At 39.7% G+C, this 19,817-nt stretch overlaps 1 protein-coding gene across 3 annotated transcripts in view; it reads right to left on the bottom strand.

The window, feature by feature from the left end:
* CYRIB (CYFIP related Rac1 interactor B) overlaps positions 1–19,817 on the bottom strand; it is a 77,499-nt gene that overhangs the window by 26,267 nt on the left and 31,415 nt on the right. For 2 of the 3 annotated variants that reach the window (XM_034763619.1, XM_034763618.1), the window contains exons 3-4: positions 13,180–13,262; positions 249–370 (exon numbers count right to left, since the gene is read on the bottom strand). In XM_034763619.1, coding sequence (XP_034619510.1) covers positions 249–370; positions 13,180–13,252 — 195 coding nt within the window. In that variant the 5' untranslated portion in view covers positions 13,253–13,262. Of the gene's footprint in view, positions 1–248; positions 371–13,179; positions 13,263–14,266; positions 14,350–19,817 lie in introns of all 3 variants that reach the window. The other variant, XM_034763620.1, reaches the window with a different exon arrangement.

Consider the following 19,817-nt stretch of genomic DNA (forward strand, 5'->3'; position numbering starts at 1 on the left):
TACTCAACTATGTGCATTTAATATAAAAGTTATTGAAGACAAATATGGTAGCCAGTGATTTTTTTTTTAAATCACATTTTAAAGTAGAACCATACTTCAAAGTAATATTTTCATTTCAGATTATTAATACAATAGTTCCTGCCAGAGAAGCTGAAAATCAGTTCTTATCTATCTGTTCCGGGTTATGTACACCAATAACACTCTATAGAATTGTGTGTATGATCACAAAATATTTAACAATGCTTTACCTCTCGTATTTCGTGGCCAGCTCCTCTGTATGACTGTAAGTCTTCCAGGATTCCTTCTGCATCCTTTAGCACTACATTCACCTGATTATAAATTTCCTTTTCAGATTCTGTAGGCTGGGCATCTAAACAGTAGGAGAGCATATTAAATAATGTAACTTAGTGAGTTTTTAAGAAGTCCACCATGATCTATAGGACAAAGTTCCTAATGAATTCTTGTATAACTATTATTCCATTTACTGCATAAAGCTACCACGATATCTCTGAGATACTTTACAAAGATAACTACAGTCATGTATATTCTCCCATCATTGTTTGGATTTGGAACCTTTCGTGTATGAGGTATACAAGCAGCAGGGATGTTAAAACCTTCCAGATTACCACACATTAACAACCATGGTTAGTTACCATTTTAAGGGTTTTTTTATTAAAATTTACAAGTTTTAATATGTTTTTATTTATCAAACCATACTATGATTTATTTTCACCTTTAGGATGCAGTAGGAACTCAGTGGAAGAGTCATAGGTGAGTTATGGAAAGACACACTGATTAAGGATACACTAAAAGTGTTATAAAACAAGGTAATCTTATCTATTTTCATTTTTAAAAAATTGCACGCTTTTATATATTTTAAGTTTTTGGGAGCAGGAACTGTATTTTTGTGTATTCTTTATAGCCCTGTGCACATTCTCAGTTCTGAATATATTAAAATATAAATGCCGATTAAGGGCCAGTAATCTAATTGGTCATGAGAAGATCCATTGCAATTGTCTCAAAGACAGATGCAACAAATTGTTAAAGCCACCTGTGCAGACTCTCCTGTATACTGTCTATAATTGGGATATATCATTATCCCACATAATAGGATAATTAAATCTCTTTCTTTCAGATATAAGACACTCTCCATCTCTGGGTATCATTTAAGTAATGCTATATTTGCCTAATAAACACAAAAATAATTCATAAAAACAATGTATGTTTTAAGAAATGTAACATTTTTGTGGTCTAACAAGTTTTGTTTTTTGTTTTTTGTTTAAAATATTTAGGAGTATCATCCCTAATCCAAACGTTTTATTTCATAAATTATTTATCTGAGGTGAGATCAGATTGTGAAAAAAAAAGTTATAAAAGAATACAATTTTGGATCCTTTTATATCCCTAGCTGGTAATTATGCTGTCAGAAAGAAAAGCTATTCAGACCAATGAAACCGGTCATTACTTCTGAACTCTGCAACTGTAACACTGACACTATTTCTTAGCTAGCTACACTGGCAAAATGAGTTAGGAAATAAACTTTCAAAGGTAAATTAATCTAAAATTTTCAAAGTACAAAATCCAGGTAATTATATTGACCAACTAAAAATTATTTTTCTAGGAAGGATTATCTGCAAACAATTGATCACTAATGCTTATATTTCATGTTTTACGGTGCAGCTAGGACTGTAAAAGTTTAATGTAACTAATCAAAACCACATTAAAGGTAAAATAGTGTAAAGGATCTTCTCTCCATGATACAAATGTATAACTCCCATGAAAGTTGATGGAAGTTGCGCACACCCATCAACTGGAGCGCACATCCGTTAATTTTACACATTGTGGAAAACGCTCCTAATGCATGGATCATGATTGAACAAAAAGGTTACACACACATTGTCTTTCTGGTTTTGGTATATTCAGTTTTGTTAAACCACAAAAATAGGACATCTATGTTAAGTGTATAAAAATGGGGCATTGTTAGCAAGTGCACCTAAGTAGACCTTGCAACAGTTTATTAATACATAACATTTCAATATTAAGAAGTGTCTGAACATAAGGAAGCTTGCTGCTCCCTTTCTAAAAGGAAAAAATAGCACCACATTGATTAGGCCTTGACTACAGAAATAACTGGCCAACATTTTTGAGACTGTCATAGAAAAGTCAGATTTATAATTTTGAAAGCTGCTGAAGACTGCTGTAAGAAATGAAGATAAAAAATGGGGGAAAATAGCAGACAGGTAAGCAGCAGTTTATTATTAATAGTTCATGTACAAACATGAAATGCTACAGTACATGAAATACTATAGGACAGTACAGACTAATATAAAGCTCTGTAGCATTCCAGAGTATTTGCATTGGTAAATAATTCAATCAAGACTTGCCACTTTGGTTCTCTTATACTGTATACTCTTATACTGAATACATCTCCTGTAACCTTAAAGCTTTTCCATTACTCTTCCTTGCTTCACCCTCCTTATAAAGGGTGCTCCTTCTAGATACTGACAGAGTAGTAGAAGGATTTGTGAAGATACTAGCCAATGTCAGAAATTCTACACAGAATGGATATGTTGAATTGATGCATTCGGGTAGATTATGCTCTTCATTTCTGAAGTCATCTGAGGTGACACCACCTAGATATTCATCTCTGGGGATTGGAAGTAGGGCTGTTTCAGTTAAGGGTCTCTGGCTAAGGAGCTTGTTCCCTCAGGATGGTTCAGGCAGTGAATGAGGAGAGGGAAGGATATTTATGCTGCAGTTCATTTTAAAGACAATCATTTAATGACTGGTTGAATTTATCTATGTCATGCACCCAGAACAGGATGAGGGGTTGATACAATTATTCATTCTAAAGCAAAGCTGAAAGAACTCCCACTCTTGCTTATATAACAAGATCAGGATTCTATATTTCCCTTGTAACACCTGATGACAGCAAAAACATCCAAAGCTCTCTGAAATGTTTAAACAGTTGAGGTCAATTGTTTCTGGGGGAAATTACAACCTTAGATCTTTCAGGTAAACAGGCTAACTTCACCTTATACTTGCTGTTACCAATGCAGTCCTGGGATGCACAAACAGGGGAAACTTGAGTAGTAGAGAGATTATTTTACCTCTATATTTGGCACTGGTGTGACCACTGCTGGAATACTGTGCCCAGGTCTGGTGCCCATACGTCAAGAAGAATGTTAATAAATTAGAGAGGACTCAGAGAAGAGCCATGAGAACGATTAATGTATTAGAAAACATGCCGTATCGTGATAGACTTAAAGAGTTTAATCTATTTAGCTTAACTGAGAGAAGGTTAAAGGGTGACTCGATTACAGTCTACAAGTACTTACACAGGGAACAAATATTTGATAATGGGCTCTTCAATCTAGCAGAGAAAGGTATAACATGACACCATGCCTGGAAGTTGAAACTACACAAATTTAAACTGGAAATAAGGTGTCAATTTTTAAAGATGAGAGTAGTTAACCATTGAAACATTTTACCAACAATTGTGGTGCATTCTCCATTACTCAGAATTTTAAAATAAATATTGGATGCTTTTTTAAAAGATATGCTCCAGAATTATTTTGGGGAAGTTCTATGGCCTGTGCTATACAAGAGGTCAGACTGGGTGATCACAATGGTCACTTCTGGCCTTGAAATCTATGAATTTACGTTTCTAAATTAGAAGCTAGAAAGACTGGCCCATTTATTTCAAGCAACTGATGAGTTCTTTTAGAGCTAACCTTCAATGAATTTTAAAATATAATTGGTATGGGAATGCACTAGATTCAATATATATCTAGGAATTCAGAAAAACTATACTGTATTGCATTGAAGTAATAAGAACTAGTAAGAATATGAGCGCTGTCACACGGGCTGAATAGTGGTTGAAGGACAGTACATAAGAGTATGACAGACAGTTTATCAAATACCGGGGATGTGGGTGCCCATTGTAGTGCCAGAAGTGAATCTAACTTAAGAGGGACAAGGATTATTTAGGATAGTTTCAACAATGAAATTGAGCAACAAATAATTTACGCTGCATATCAGTAAACACTTCCCTAATGTCAAGTTCTATTGCACTGTGAAATATTCTCCCCAGAAGTAGCAGCAAAGGAGCCAGGAAAGAGAGCTGTAAAAAAGGGGAGGTTAAGTAGGAGTTCGTAGGGGAGAGAAAGAGAGAGAGATGGGGGGGGGGAGGGTTCCCGCTCTTCTTGACAGGAACTTAGGAAGGAAAGCTATGACTTGTACAGAGACAGCAGTGCTAGTGACCCAAAGAATGGAAGAAACAATTAAGATGAGTGGATGTGGAAGCCATGGGATTTCCATTATTCTGGAGTGGGTATCTGGAAGCTGCTTTGCTTGTATAAAGTGCCACCTGAAGATCTGAGGTTTGGAGACGCAGCTAGAAACTATGGTTCAGTTTTGAAGGGGATTGGAGTGTATGATGAAGGGAAGGAGAGAGGAGGCTGAAGGGAAACCTCAAGACTTGGAGATGGATGCTGGACCACTGTGAGGTAGACTGCTGGATGAGGAAAGTGGCCAATGAAAGCATGCGACTATGAGAACAAGGCAGAGGAAAAGATTGGCTAGAGCAGTGGTCTCCAAAGTGGGGTGCGCGCAACCCAGGGGGTGCGCAAGAGGATCCTTGGGGGTGCGTGGCAGGAGGAGCGCTTTTTGGGGGGAGGGGGACTGTCTATTCAGGCAGGAGTCCGAGCGGCTTTTTTTTTTTTTTGCTTCATCAGTTCAGGTGGGAGTCCGAGCGGCTTTTTTTTTTTGCTTCGGCAAAAATGGTAGAGCTGGTGCGGCAAGGGGTACGTGCTCAAAAATTTTTTTTACTGATAGGGGTGCGCAATCACTAGAGAAGTAGAAACAGATATGAGGAATAGCTTACTGAGATGGAAAATAAAATGGAGAAACAGGCAGTAACAAGATGAGAGAGCAAGGAAGAGAAGAGCTCCCTCCATTTTATTTATTTATTTTAGCTAATCCTACAATAAGAGGGAAAGACAATGGAGATAGCCAGAATTCAGAGTCCCAGAAAGAAAGAGGATGATGCACAAAAGACTGCAAGTGAGAAAAGAAGACAAGAAGACTTGCTGCTAGAAAGAACAGAGAAGGGGGAAGGCTGGAGAATCGCACCCATACCAGAAAGGGGCAGGTCTACTAATTGGGGACTCCCTACTAAGAAGAGGAACAGACAGGCCTATAACCAGAGCTGATCTCAAGAACAGAAGGATGTGTTGTCTGCCAGGAGCTAAGATACAGGACGTGGTCCTGAGGCTAAAGAAGATCCTAATGGAAGTGGGAAAGAATCCACTGATTGTCCTTTATGTCAGAACAAATGATACCGCTAGTCTTCCTTGATGCATCTCAGCAAAAACCTGTGCCAGGCTGGGGAAGACACTTAAAGAAATGGAGGCTCAGGTGATCTACAGTGGGATTCTACCTGTCCCTAGAAAAAGAGAGAGATGAGACAAGATTATGGTTATCAACAAATGGCTTAGCCAATGGTGCTATAAGAAGGGCTCTGGGACATTCAGCCACTGGGAGGCATTCACAGACAGAGAACTGTTCTTATGGGATGAACTCCACCTGAACAGGAAGGGAAATAACTTCTGGGATAGAGTTGGGACAACTGATTAAAAAAAAGCTTTCAACTAGGAATCTGGGGGAGACAGTTGGGAGATACTCATATTATCTCCACACGTGATGCTAATACTGAATAGTAGGAACATTAAGTAAAAGATGGAGAAAGGAACAACAAAGGGTAGGAAAATAGGCAACAAGATGAAACAGTGTCAATACGAATGAAAACAACAGTCAGGTAGGCTGTAGCTAGTTGGGTAAGGAATCTGGGTAAGGCCAAGCAGAAACAACTAAGATGTCTGTACACCAATGCATCGAACACAGGTAACAAAATGGAGGAATTTGAATTACTGGTGCAGGAAGTGAAACCAGATATTATAGGGAAAACAGAAACATGATGGGATAATAGTCGTGACTGGAAAAGAGGTATTGAAGGGTATGTGCTGTTCAAGAAAGACAGAAATAAAGTGAAAGGAGGTCAAGTAGCATTGTCTATTAATGATGAGGTAGACTGTAAAGGAATTAAAAGTGATGGAATGGAAAAAATGGAATTTGTTTGGGTCAAAATCACTTGGGAAAGAAAGGTAACAAAAGCCCCAGTAGAATAGTGCTTGGGGTCTGCTACAGACACCCCCAAGATCCAATTTGGATATGGATAGAGTCCTCTAATATTTTTAATGACATAATACTACTGGGAATTGTGTGATTATGGGAGACTTTAATTTCCCAGATATAGATTGGAGGACAAATGCTACTAATAATGGTAGAAAACAGATATTCCTGGATGTGACAGTTGACAGATTTCTTCACCAAATAGTTATGAACCAACAAGTGGAGAAGCCATTTTAGATTTAGTATTGGTAAATATTGAGGAACTCTCAGAAAAAAGTTTCCTGCTTTTCGTAACTGTTGTTCTTCGAGATGTCCTGCTCATGACCATTCCATTCTAGGTGTGCGCGTGCCCACGTGTGTGGGTGTCGGAGATTTTTTGCCTTAGTAGTATCCATAGGGTTGGCAGCAGTGCCCCCTTGAGTGCTGTGCTCATGCGCTGGTATATCAGGCGCCACTGAATCTACGCCCTCTCAGTTCCTTCTTGCTGGCAAATCCAATAGGGGGCAGGAGGGCAGGTAATAGAATGGACATGAGCAACATATCTTAAAGAACAACAGTTACGAAAGGTAGGTAATCATTTTTTCTTCTTCAAGTGCTTGCACATGTCGATTCCATTCCAGGTGACTCACAAACAGTGCCAATGGAGGTGGGTTTGGAGTTCATGGTCTTGCAGCACTGCCCTGCCGATGCCAACATCATCCTGGGCCTGCTGGGTCAGTGCATAATGGGACGTAAATGTGTGGACAGACGACCAGGTAGCCGCTCTACAGGTCTCCTGGATCAGCACCTGGGTGAAGAAGGCTGTAGATGATGCTTGTCGAGTGTGCTTTAACTATTGCCGGTGGAGGCACACTCGCCAGCTCGTAGCAGTATCGGATGCAGATTGTGACCTTTTTGGTCTTCTTTTTGGACACCAGCAATGGGGAATGGTGCTAGGGGTGCACTGCACACCGAGGCCAAGGTACTTGGCAAGTCCTGGCAGGGCTGCACGGAGATCGGATGTAGGGCAGACTCCCTGAGAAGAGTCCGTAGCCAAATAGCCCGCTCCTTTTGTGTGCAGGGCCAGAAGTTTTTACAAATTCAGCACTTCTCTCTAACGTGTGATTCCCCTAAGCACTTGAGGCAGCTGCCATGGGGGTCACTTACAGGCATAGGTCTGTTGCAGTCCACGCAGGGCTTAAACCCAGGAGTCCGGGGCATGCACCTCCTGGGGCGAAGTCCCTGCTGGGACCCTAACTGCTAACTACACTTAACAACTACTTAACACTAACTACTATAAACAAACTATTTATAAGGCCCTAAGGCTCGAAGTCAGTAGATGAAAAACCGCTAGCCCTTGCAAGGCAAGGAAAGGTGCTCCGACTAACTACCACGGGAGGTAAGAAGGAACTGAGAAAGCATAGGGTCAGCGGTGCCTGATATACTGGCGCATAAGCGCGGCACTCAAGGGGGCGCCACTGCTGACCCTATGGATACTTCTAAGGCAAAAATCTCCGACAACCACGCACGTGGGAGCGTGCGCTCCTAGAATGGAATCGACATGAGCAAGCACTTGAAGGAAAAACTGCTTGTAGAAGACAATCAAAGCTATGTGCACACTACCACTTACTGTGGTATAACATACGTCACTCAGGGGTGTGACTAAGCCACCTCTCTGAGCGACGTAAATTACGCCAACCTAAGCGTCGGTGTGTACAGTGCTATGTTGGTTGGAGAGCTTCTCCTGCTGACATAGCTACTGCCACTCGCGGGGGCTGGAGTAATTAAGTCGACAGGAGACCTCTCTCCCATCAGTTTAGAGTGTCTGCACTAGCAGTGCTACAGCGGTGCAGCTGCACTGCTGTAAGCTCTGTAGTTTGGTCGTAGCCTTAGTTCAAGTGATCAAGAGTTAATTCAGATTAAATTAAACAGTAGGATAAACGAAACTACGCCTTCAACTAGGGTCCTTGATTTCAAAAGGGCAAACTTTAAAAAAAATTAAGGGAATTAGGGAAGTGGACTGGACTGAACTGAAGACCTCAAGGATCTGACTGTGGAGAAGGCTTGGAATTACTTTAAATCAAAGTTGCAGAAGCTATCTGAAGACTGCATCCCAAGCAAGGGAAAAAAATTGTAGGGAAAGGTTGCAGACCTAACTGGATGAACAAACACCTTAAATAGGTTATTAAGAGAAAGCAGAAAGTCTGCAAGGAATGGAAGAAGGGATGGATCAGCAAGAATCTCTTGGAGGTCAGAAAGTGTAGGGAAAGTGAGAACTGCCAAAAGCCAAGCAGAGCTTGACCTTGTGTAGGAAATTAAAACCAACAGTAAAAGGTTCTTTAGCAATACACACAAAAAGAAAACAAGGAAAAAAGGAGTGGGACCACTAAGCACCGAGGATGAGGTGGAGATTAAAAATAATGTAGACACGACCCAACACCGAATTAATATGTTGCCTCCGTTTTTAATAAGAGTAATGAGGTGCCTGAGGACAGTGGTAGGGTGACTAATGGGCATAAGGATATGGAAGTAGAAGTTACCACATCCTGTGTGGAAGCCGAACTCAAACAGCTTAATGGGACCAAATTGGGGGACCTGAATAAAGTCCATCCAAGAATATTAAAGGAACTGGCACATGAAATTGCAATCCCAACTGGAAGGATTTTTAATGAATCCAGGACCCCGGGGTCATACCTTCTGATTGGAGAATTGCAAATAAAAATACCTATATTTTAAAAAAGGAAAAAGAACAGTTATCCAGGAAACTACAGGCTCCTTAATTTGACCTCCATTGTATGCAAAGTCTTAGAAGAAATTTTGAAAGAGAGAATAATTAAAGATATAGAGATAAATGGTAACTGGGATAAAAAGAACGTGGTTTTACAAAAGGTAAATCATGCCAGACCAACCTGATTTCATTCTTTGAGAAGATAACCAATTTTCTAGACAAAGGAAATGCAGTAGATCTAATCGATCTGATTTTCAGTAAATCATTTGATACAGTTCCACATGGAAATTAGTTGATTTGGAGAAGATGTGAGAACTGGTTAAAGAGAAGACTACAACAGGTCATACTGAAAAAGAGAACTGTCAGGCTAAAGGGAAATTACTAGTGGAGTTCCCTCAGGGATCCATCCTTGGACAAATCTTATTCATTAATGATCTTGGCACAAAAAGGGGAGTGTGCTAATGAAATCTGCGGATGATACAAAGTTGGGAGAGTCAGCAAATACAGAGGAGGACCAGAATATCATACAGGAAGATTTGGATGACCTGAAAAAATGTAGTAATAGAAATGGAATGAAATTTAGTAGCGCAAAGTGCAAGGCCATGCACTTATGGACTAACAACAAGCTAGGGATGTATCAGTTGGAAGTGACAGGGAAGGGCAAAGACATAGGTTTATTGGTTGATTACAGGATGACTATGAACCACCAATGTGATGTGGCCATGGAAAAGGCTAATGAAATCATAGGATGTAGCAGATGAAGTACCTTTTGTAGAGATAAGAAAGTGTTATTACCATTTATACAAGGCATGGGTGAGACCTCCTCTGAAATACCGCGTGCAATTCTTGTCTCCCATTTTTAAGAAGGATGAATTCAAAATGGAACAGGTGCAGAGAGAGGCTACTACAATGACCAGAGGAATGGAGAACCTATTTTGCCAGAGGAGTCTTAAGGAGCTTGGCTTGTTTAGCCTAACAAAAGAGAGGCTGAGGGGAGTGATAAACACCAGGGAGGGAAAGGAGTTATTTAATTTAAGAGCCAATGGTGGCACAAGAACAAATGGATATAAACTGACTGTCAACGAGTTTAAGCTTGAAATTAGATGAAGTTTTGTAACCATCAGAGGAGTGATGCTCTGGAACAGTGGGGGCAAAAAACCTAACTGGTTTCAAGTTTGAGCTTGATCAGTTTATGGAAGGGGTGGTAGGATGAGATTGCTCAATGGCATATGGCCCATCCACAACTGCTATTAGCAAATATCTCCAATGGTTGCAGATGGGACACTAGATAGGGAGGGCTCTGAGTCACCATAGGAAGCTCTTTTCCAGGTGTCTGGCTGGTGTGTCTCACCCATATGCTCAGGGTCTGATTACCATATTTGAGGGTCGGAAAGGAATTTCCGCCCAGGTCATATTGGCAGAAATCCTGGTGGGTGGGGGTTGCCTTCCTCTGCAGCATGGACCATAGGTCACTTTCTGGCTTTAACTAGAGTAAATGGTGGATTCTCTGTAATGTGAAGTCTTTACATCAAGATTTGAGGACTCTGGATTCTATTTGTTTTTCATCTTTACTTGTTGAGTACTAATCAATATTTGCTCTTTTGAAGCAATTACACCAACCTATAAGGTGCACTGTCATCACCCTCTACTGCCTTGTTCCAGCGGCTCCTGTATGTGCTTTCACAAATAATCACACCATACTGTCCCCACTATAGCTCTGCCCCATACACTGGTGGTCTTATAATGTTGGTGCACAGTAGGGTGACCAGACAGCAAGTGTGAAAAATCATGACGAGGGTGGGAGGTAATAGGTGCCTATATAAGACAAAGCCCTAAATAGCGGGACTATTCCTATAAAATCGGGATATCTGGTCACCCTAGTGCACGGACATAAGTAGAAAACAAAAGGCCACTATTGGTTTTCAGATATTTAAGGAGTATTACAACAATGCCAAGTTTAAAACCACCAGTGTTGCAACACACTGACAATATCTAAAGGGAAAGCCAACAGCCCATCATACCAACTTCCTTGATATTCTCTTTGCATTCTCTGAAAGCCAGTGAGATTGCTATCAGTGAAATCTAGCACCAAACAAAATTAAGTCTGGAAGTCTCAGAGACTGGCGTACAAATCCATACTACATCTTTCAGGTTCAGCATGTATCCTTAGAAACCCTCATGGAGATTAACTTTGTGCTGTGTACTGCATTATCTGATAATATGGGTGTTAAACAACTAACCTTTTCAAGAGGTCATTGTGAAGTGTTTATAGGCCTGAATTATACGGAACGATGACCCAAAAGTAGCTTGTTTTGTAACACTGATGGGCCAAACAAACATAGCAGCTAGCAAATTTGTATTTAATATAAAGCTTCCTCACTTGCCCATATAAAACACATTCAGTTTATCAAAAGATCAAGTGCCAAGTCTTGAAGTATAAGATCTTGACTGTATCAAAGCCAAGATTCTGTAAATGCAAGCCATCTGAAACAGAACAGAGAGAATAGAGAGAGGCATGGACACAAAGTACAGCTGCAGAACCAAATGCAAGTTCAAAATGAACAAAGTACATGACCTAAAATTCAGCCATAATATAAGCTGCTTCATTTGATTGCATATGTAAACGCTTTGTGTCAGCAACCTGCTTATCCCCATGCCAATTACCCTTTTTCATGCTGAAAACATGCACTTTGCAATAGAACTGATCATTTTAAAAGGTCAAAACATTTTAAAAACTTAGCACAGATTTTTATCACATTTTAAGTTTGCTGGATGTATGATTCTTACCACTAAAGTAATTTGATGAAGTGCTATTAAACAGCCTAGAGCGTGTGGCGTGCATCTTTATTCCAACATTCTGATACATAACTCAAAAGCTCCAACAGTTAATATATTATTGTCCTGAGACTACATGATAATTCGTAAAGTATATTAATAATATTAAAGAATTTAAACCAAAGAAATTATACATAATAGGGAACTATGCCAAGATAAGGAACGTAAATAATTCAGGAAAGTCAATACTTGTAAACTTCAACAATAAACAAAAGACAAGTTTAGATTTAATTATTCTTCTACTGTTTTAAAGATTAAATTTAACGTTTTAAACTAGTTTTTTCACATTAAAACCAATACAATCAAGATGGCATTGTTTGGCCAAAAAGGGGAAATTAAAAAAAAAATGGAGAATGCACTTCATATTTGCTCTATATCAATATTTGCTCTCAATATTTCACTTACATATTATTGATTATATTTTACTAAAAGGGCAACCTTCTTTCCCCACAGATTAATACCATTAGTTTGCTTTTTTCATGTGCTTTGGTGCACATCTAGTAAGTTAAATAGCAAATCAGTTAAACATGCATAGTAGCAGCCAATAACACTTACCTGCCATTCTTAGCCCATATTATGTCATGCAATGTGAAGCAAACAAAAAGCAGAAATAATCAAAAGATATGTGAACCTTTCAGGACATTTGGCACTGATCAGGAAAGGAGATTTTTTTCCTTGCTAAAAATTACAGAAGTTCTGCATGTGGATCTGGGGTTGGTTTTTTTTGGTGAACTGTAGGAAGCACTTCTGTGCCTAGTCAAGTTAGGTTCACATGTAATGTACCTTTTGCATGCTGCTGTTAGAGAGTTATGAATGGCTTTTGTGAACTGATTAGCATGGTTAGCATACCAATGACTGTTTCAGTGTGTATTGGTATAGTGTGGAAGAGGGGATTCACATTAGTATTCTAGTTCTGGAATCTGTAAGCAAGTTTTGGCAAGTCATTCTACGATTCTTTTTAAGTTATGACATTTTGAGAGGATTATTTACCTCTATGTACTTAAACGGTTTTGTTTTTTTTAAAAGGGATGAACGGACCATTATATATGCAGGCTCTTCAGCTGTTTTGCAATTAGTGAAGTCTCAAATTTACAAGGCATAACCTAAGGGGCAGATATTTTCTTTAAAATGTATTAATGTCTAGAAAAGGCACAAAAACATATCAGATCCCTATATCAAAAGCATTATCTAATACAAACTCACTTCTGGCTTTTTTTTTTTTTTTTTTTTTTTTTTTTTTTTTTAAGTTAAGCCTACCTTTGTTAATCTAAATATAGTGGGATATAGACAATTATTTTATTTTCCAATTGTTCACAAAAGTATTCATAACTCGGTCATGCAAAGTAGTTAGAAGGATAGCAAAGTGAAGACATACGTTTAGAATGAGACATAAATGCAGTCTACTGCAGGCAAAGAGAAATAGATATATAAAATCATCTTCTCACTTTCAAAATCAAGGAAAAAATTTGGCCCCTGCTCAAGGTCTGTGCATGTCAAAACTTTAAGAAGGTTCCCCATGTTAAGGTACCTGTCGAGACAAGAATGAGAGAAAAGAGAATATCCCTTTATAAGAAGGAACAGCCCAAATGTAGTAGAATGAAGGTGGTGGAGGTGGGGGGAAAGTCCAAACAGTTCCATCAGACATAAAACCATCCTTCAGGCTCCTGCTATGGTGCATGCTGGTGGAGGGTGATTCCCACCTCCAAGGATGTGGATTTCCTGTAAAAAGTGACAGACATGTGTCACCCACATCTTCATAGTCTCTCCTGTGAGAAAGAAGAAGAGCTCCAACTGAAGGCCTTATAAGTGAATAAATTCCATCTCACTGAACCAGTGTCCTGAGCAAATGTCTATGTCTTCAAGGATAAGTATCCTATATGCAGCACGGCTACTATGTTAATGTTGACTCAGACTGTGTTTGATGATGTGGAGGGGTGGAGAGCTTTATTTTTTTCCCTTTACAATTTTGTTAAAGGAGAAACATCATAGAAAGCTGCATCCGGACACTTTTTTCATTTCAGTTTAATGTGTACAAAAAACAACATAGCACCATATGTGATCCTAGAGATCCTGTGATCTTTAGGTAATGCATCTGAAAATTAACAGGTGCGACTCCCAAATTCACTTCCATTCATGAATTTAAATCCTGGGTAAAAACAATACTAGCCCTGCTATGAATGAACAAGTTGGAATCAGACAGGGATTTTACTGTTCCTTCATACAAGTCTGTAAATTTCACTAAGGCACACTGACAGAATTTTTCATTGTATGGCTAGTTGATTTGCAGGCAGATGAAAGGACATCACTGACCAGAGAGAGACCCAAAATGATTAAGCACATGAAAATCAAGAATTACACAGTAGCATGATGGTGGCTTGGCTCTACTGAAAAAAACAAAACAAAACATGCAACCCTTTCTCAGATTGTGCTTTTGCAACTGATGTTCCCTTCACCTTCACTGTGGTGGAGGGCACACGCAATCCTACTGTTACCATTTTAAATGCACCAGCTGTGAAGGGCTGAAAGACTTACTTTCAAAATCCAAGAAAAAATGTGCTGCATTGTGGTCTATGTCCCTGGTTAGCACTTTAATGAGATTACCCATGCCAGCAAACCTAAAAATAAAAATGGCAACATTGTTTAGTTCCAGTAATTGTTTCCTTTTTTTAAGCAGAGGACTGGGGTCCATTTATGGCTGGCTCCTTTGTGGTTTCACACATGTGCTGATTCACCAACTTGTGGCTTGGACAGGGCTAACATGCACTTTGTGCAAGTGCCATTTCACCTATCCAGTCTCAGAAAGAAGTGGTTAACGAAAAACAAGGTGGCAATTATACAGAAAAACTAAATTCTGCCATTATTTGTATCCAACTATGACAAACATATGTATCCAACTATGGAAGAGCAAGGAATAATTCTAGCATTGTAGTTGCTTAATGCTGAGTAGTGTGTGATTTACAGTGTCCCATGGGGTGGTCAAAACTGTATCACAGGCTGGGTGGAATCATGGTGTCCATTATAATACAATTTTCTTCCTCCCTCTAAAATCCAGAAGAAATGCAATTCTGGCTAGAAATCTAGTAGGATAATCTGCAGCAAAGGACAATTCCCCCTCCGCCCCAAAACTGAAGTTAAATTGACAAGCCAAGTAAGTTAAACTTTATTCCCCCAAAATATGAGCTAATCATATCTGAAAGATTCTTCTTATGCTTTTCTGCTGCATCTTAGCTAAAACAAACAGAGTGAAAAAAAGATTAATTGTGGTTTATTAGATTCATCTAGTTGAGACATAAATCCACATGATGAAACCTCAAACATTACCAGCAAATTTTAGAAATAATTAAATGCTTAAGTAGGAATGCCAGAATGGCCCATCATGAAAGGGCAGCATTTTCAATGCACATCAATAGTTCTAAGACCCACATATAGCTCACCACCACCAGCCTGCAAACATGCTTTGGCAAGATCTGCAGAACCGCAATGAGCATGAGCCAACCTAAATTCAATGGGGTGCTTTAACAATGCTGCCGCTACAAGGCCCAAATGCCAATACTTACTACCAGAACTATCCCATTTCAGGAGCGTCACTAAACTAAAACATGTGAGATGTGGATTTCAAGCACTTAAAAATAAAAATGTTAAACTAAGGCCAGATCAATAGTCTGACTTATGGGTTCAAATGGAAGGAGCCAGGAAGGAAGTTGATTGATCTGCAATTCAGTGAATGCACTTGTATAAAAATCACAGAAATCCAGTGTTTTTCATTAAGGTGCTTTAATTTTTTTAATCATGGCAGCAATGTTTATTTGGAGAGGGAGAGCACAAGACAATTCACTCTGAATTATTAGTGACCTGTGGAGTACACGATTGAAGCAGCAGCCAGGCAAGCCGTTGGATCTCACAGTGCTTGGAATCAGGATAAGGAATGTGTGTAATTTGGAAAGAAGTCAACTAAAGGCACTGGAAACAGGCCCACTACTCCTATCCATCTGATTAGCTAGTACCCCAGACTGCATCAGATGATGTGAGAAGAAGCAGTGGGGGGAAACATGCGCAAGGGCATAGGTGTTTTCTACGAGCTCTGCTTACAGTGTTTTGTTTATATAGGGGTAACAAAGCAGTTCAGAAGCCGTTTACAATAAAGTCAGACAGAAGGCAGGCAATTACGAAATTGTTGGATAGTAATGAGAAAATCTCTCTCCATAGCCAAGATTTATACATGCTGCCCAATTTTAGCCACTCTCTAAAGTCCTCAAAAATAGGTCACATGCACCTCAAATTTTGAAAGTCTGATCCATATTTTTGCAATATGGAACTTGAGAAGTCAAATAGCTGGTAATAATCTTTTGAAAATTCTCCCTCTCCTTTGTGCCATATACCTCATATCAAAATACAGCTTATCTTAAAAACTCCATACGAAGTTTATTTTTAAGATCTCAGCAAGATATAGTACTCAAGACCAATAAGGGGAGCAATAGGGGGCAAAAAACCTAGCTGGCTTCAAGATTGAGCTTGATCAGTTTATACAGGGGATGTTATGGTCAGACTGACTACAATGGCATGTGGATAATCTGCAATTGCTAGTAGCAAATATCCCCAATGGCTAGCGATGGGATACTATATGGAAAGACCTCTGAGTACTACAAAGCAGCGGTTCTCAACCAGGGGTCCACGGGACCCTGCAGCTGAAGCCCCGATCCCTGGCTGTGCCCCAGGAGGGCTGAAGCTGGGAGGCGAGGGGCTGAAGCCCTGATCCCCAGTGTCCCCTGGGGGGCTGAAGCTGGGAGGCGGGAGGCTGAATCCGGGAGGCTGAATCCTGGAGCCCCGAGCCCTGGTGCTCCCTGTGGGGCAGAAGCCCTGAGCCCATGGGCAGAGTTGGGGACATGTAGGGCATTGCCCCCCCAAAAAAACTGCAGCACCAGAGCACAGCATTCCAGGGGGCAGCTCCACACCTCCCCCCCACAATCTCCTCTCCCCACTCCCTGGCCACGTCGGAGGCAGGAAACTGGAGCCGGGTAGGGCAGGGCAGCTGCTGCTCTGGCTGGTGCCATGGAGGAGGCAGCAGTAGTGTTCCCTCCTCTCCTGCTGGTGCTCCACATTGAAGTTGCTCCTCAGCTCCCAGCCCCCTTTGCTCCCACAGAGGCAGCCGATAAGAGCCCGCCTGGGTGGGGAGACCCGGCTCCGTGGCTGGCAGAGCCCTCCGGGAACAGGGACTGTACGGGAGTCCTCCCAGCACATAGCACCTAATACCCCTCTCCCTATACCCTGAGCTACATCCTCCCTGCACCCTGAGCTGCCCCCTACCCACACACAGCCCCTAATTACCCCCTCCCTGCACCCTAAGGTGTTTTCAAACTTTTTGAGCTAAGCCCCCCACCTTTGAGTTATCATTTTTGCTTGAAGTTAAGACAATAATGAACTATGTATTTTAGTAGATTAAAGTACCCCCAACCCAAGGTAATTTTTTGGCATTTTTGGCTCTCAAAAGCTTGTTACCATAGAATAGATTAATTTATTTCCCAGCTTACTGAAAGGTCACCAAGATCTCTACAAATATCACTACAAATGGTTTCCTACTGGTTAATATCTAATTAGAATTTGCTACGTTTTAAAGAAACACAAACTTGATAGTTACAAAAGTAAACATAAGCACTTATTGACACTTCTGAAAGTCAGGTCACCTATTCAGGTGCCTAAATATGGACTCAGAAGCCTAACTTTAAGCACCTGTTTAGGAAAATCTTGACCTTATTATTTCAGCAATGTAGTTAGACTCATGTTTTGAGGAGTTGTTCAGACGGATTGATTTTTTCCTAAATACACACACACTTTCACAATGCCCCTTGCCAAAACATCTGAGCCTGTCACAAATTTTTGACTTTTTCCTCAAAACCCACTTGTGAGGCAGCGAAGTAAAATGAGGATAACTACTACATGCTTACCTCACAAGTGTATTCTGAGTACATATTCATTGTTTGAGAAGTGCTCAGATACTACAGTGATGAGCATTATAAATAAAATGAATTCATCCTTAGAGTTTCAGATGGGGAATTAAGACAAAAGTGTAACTTCCCATTGTCACACACAAAGTTTGTAGCAGAGCCAGAAGTAAAACTCAGATCATCTTCTGAATCCCAATCTAGTGCCTTAGTTAAAAAATTATCCCTCCTCTCAAATGCTTATGTTGCTGCATAACTTAGGACACTTTTGTTACCTGCTCAAAGAGAAACAAATATTTAAGTTTAACTATACATAATAAATATCCTTATGCACATCCTTAAGCCACCCAAAAGTTCCCTCCAATACTTTCAGTTCTAAAATTATATATCTTTTTGTTTTCTGACTTGTTTTGTTTTGGGCCAGACATTAGTTACAGAAGCAGGAATTTTCTGCCATCATTGCAACCACATGGTCAGATTAAGTGGGTCTGCGAGAGTGCACTGCTAGGTTGAGAAGATAAACATTCTTGGAAAAATCTATAGCCATCATCTGAGGGGAGTTTTAAAAATTGTGGACTGTTCAATAAAATCCCTCTCTCTTCCTAAAATAAGCTAGAGGGGAAATACAGTTTTGTGCCTAACAACTCCTCAGTCACAAGTGTCTTCATATAATAGATTTTCATTTCCTGCAGGAATCTACTGTTCCAAGTTTCTTTTCTAGGAATAAGGTTAACAAATAAAACTGTTGCCATGCTTCATTGAAGCCCTATGGTGAAATATCACAGAACACATGCTGGATTTATAAACAGAAATGAGATTACCTAAAGGTAAACTGCTTAGTGCACTTTTCCCACAAAAGAGAAGCACACATAAGGAATTCGTCTTTCTCAATTTCTACTCTGACCAAATATAGCCAGAAGTAATGTGCTGCACAAATACAATGATGCCTGGACTTGTCATTTTGTGCCAGTTAGAATTTAGAGGTGAGCAGACTTCTCAGACAATGAATTCATGAGTAAATAGAGCGTTTATAAGATATAACTATTTTAACTATCAGCAGAAAAAAAATCTTTATATAGCATTTGCTCAGACAACCATTATGATTCCTTATGAAAGGCCTAAAACTATATATATTTTAAATTTCAGTTTAAAATTAGAAGACAGATAGGCTTGGGAACAAATGTTCGTTATTTAGACACTAAATAGTATCAACTAAATGAAAAATTGTTACGCAGAAACAAAAGACAGTCAAATTAGAAAATATTTGGTTTTGCTAGCTAGTTTCAGAACAAACGTGAAAAAAATTACTCAAGGCTCCCAAAAGTTTTCATAGTATATGAAGTCTGGGCTCTTGAAAGAAAGTAATGCTTTCTGCATTTCATAACAGTGGATTATGACCACAACTCCCCACTTTGAATTCTCAAAAATTTAAGCCACCTAGTAATGTTCAGAATATTTCCTGATCAACTGATTTTCAATGCATCGAAAATATAGTATAAAAAAGGGGGGGAAACCTAATATACTTCAATACATAGGAAAGGCTAATTTGCTTTTTTAATAACTGTGTGCCTGTCTTATGAACAGAGAGGAGCTTGGGGTTTACAGGAGCACCAACAGCCCTAATATAAATAATTTAGACAAAGGCCCAAATAGCTATGTATTCTGAAGAAAAAAAGGAAAGCCTTACCATCATACAACAGTGAAAAAAATATACTGTATTCAGCTTTCAAAAGAAAAGGCTGCACCCAATTTAAGTGCCCCAAAATGCAGTAATTACATGCTCAGTTCAAATACTGATATACACAAGGCTAGGCAAAGTTGGGCTAAATCAGTTCCTTGTTGATTGATCTCAACAGAAAACTAAGGAGTTACAGGAAATGGCGCTGGTGATTTGAGAAATAGCTTTCTTCCTTCCATGTCTGCACTGATCCAATAGCCCAGAATGGGATTAAAAGACACTATGCTACCAAAGGCAGGGGAAATGGTTTTGGATGAGATTTGCAAGGAGTGTCTTGATCATCAGGAAAAAATTCCTTGTGCTCTTTATAAAGTCCAGAGATATGAGTTATGGTCCTGGCCAAATTCAAGCAGTTATATTTCAACGACTAAAATATCACATCACGTTTTACAAAATACTGTGTTCT

The sequence above is a fragment of the Trachemys scripta genome, chromosome 2, assembly GCF_013100865.1.
Source record: "Trachemys scripta elegans isolate TJP31775 chromosome 2, CAS_Tse_1.0, whole genome shotgun sequence".
In the NCBI taxonomy this organism is placed as follows: domain Eukaryota; kingdom Metazoa; phylum Chordata; order Testudines; family Emydidae; genus Trachemys; species Trachemys scripta.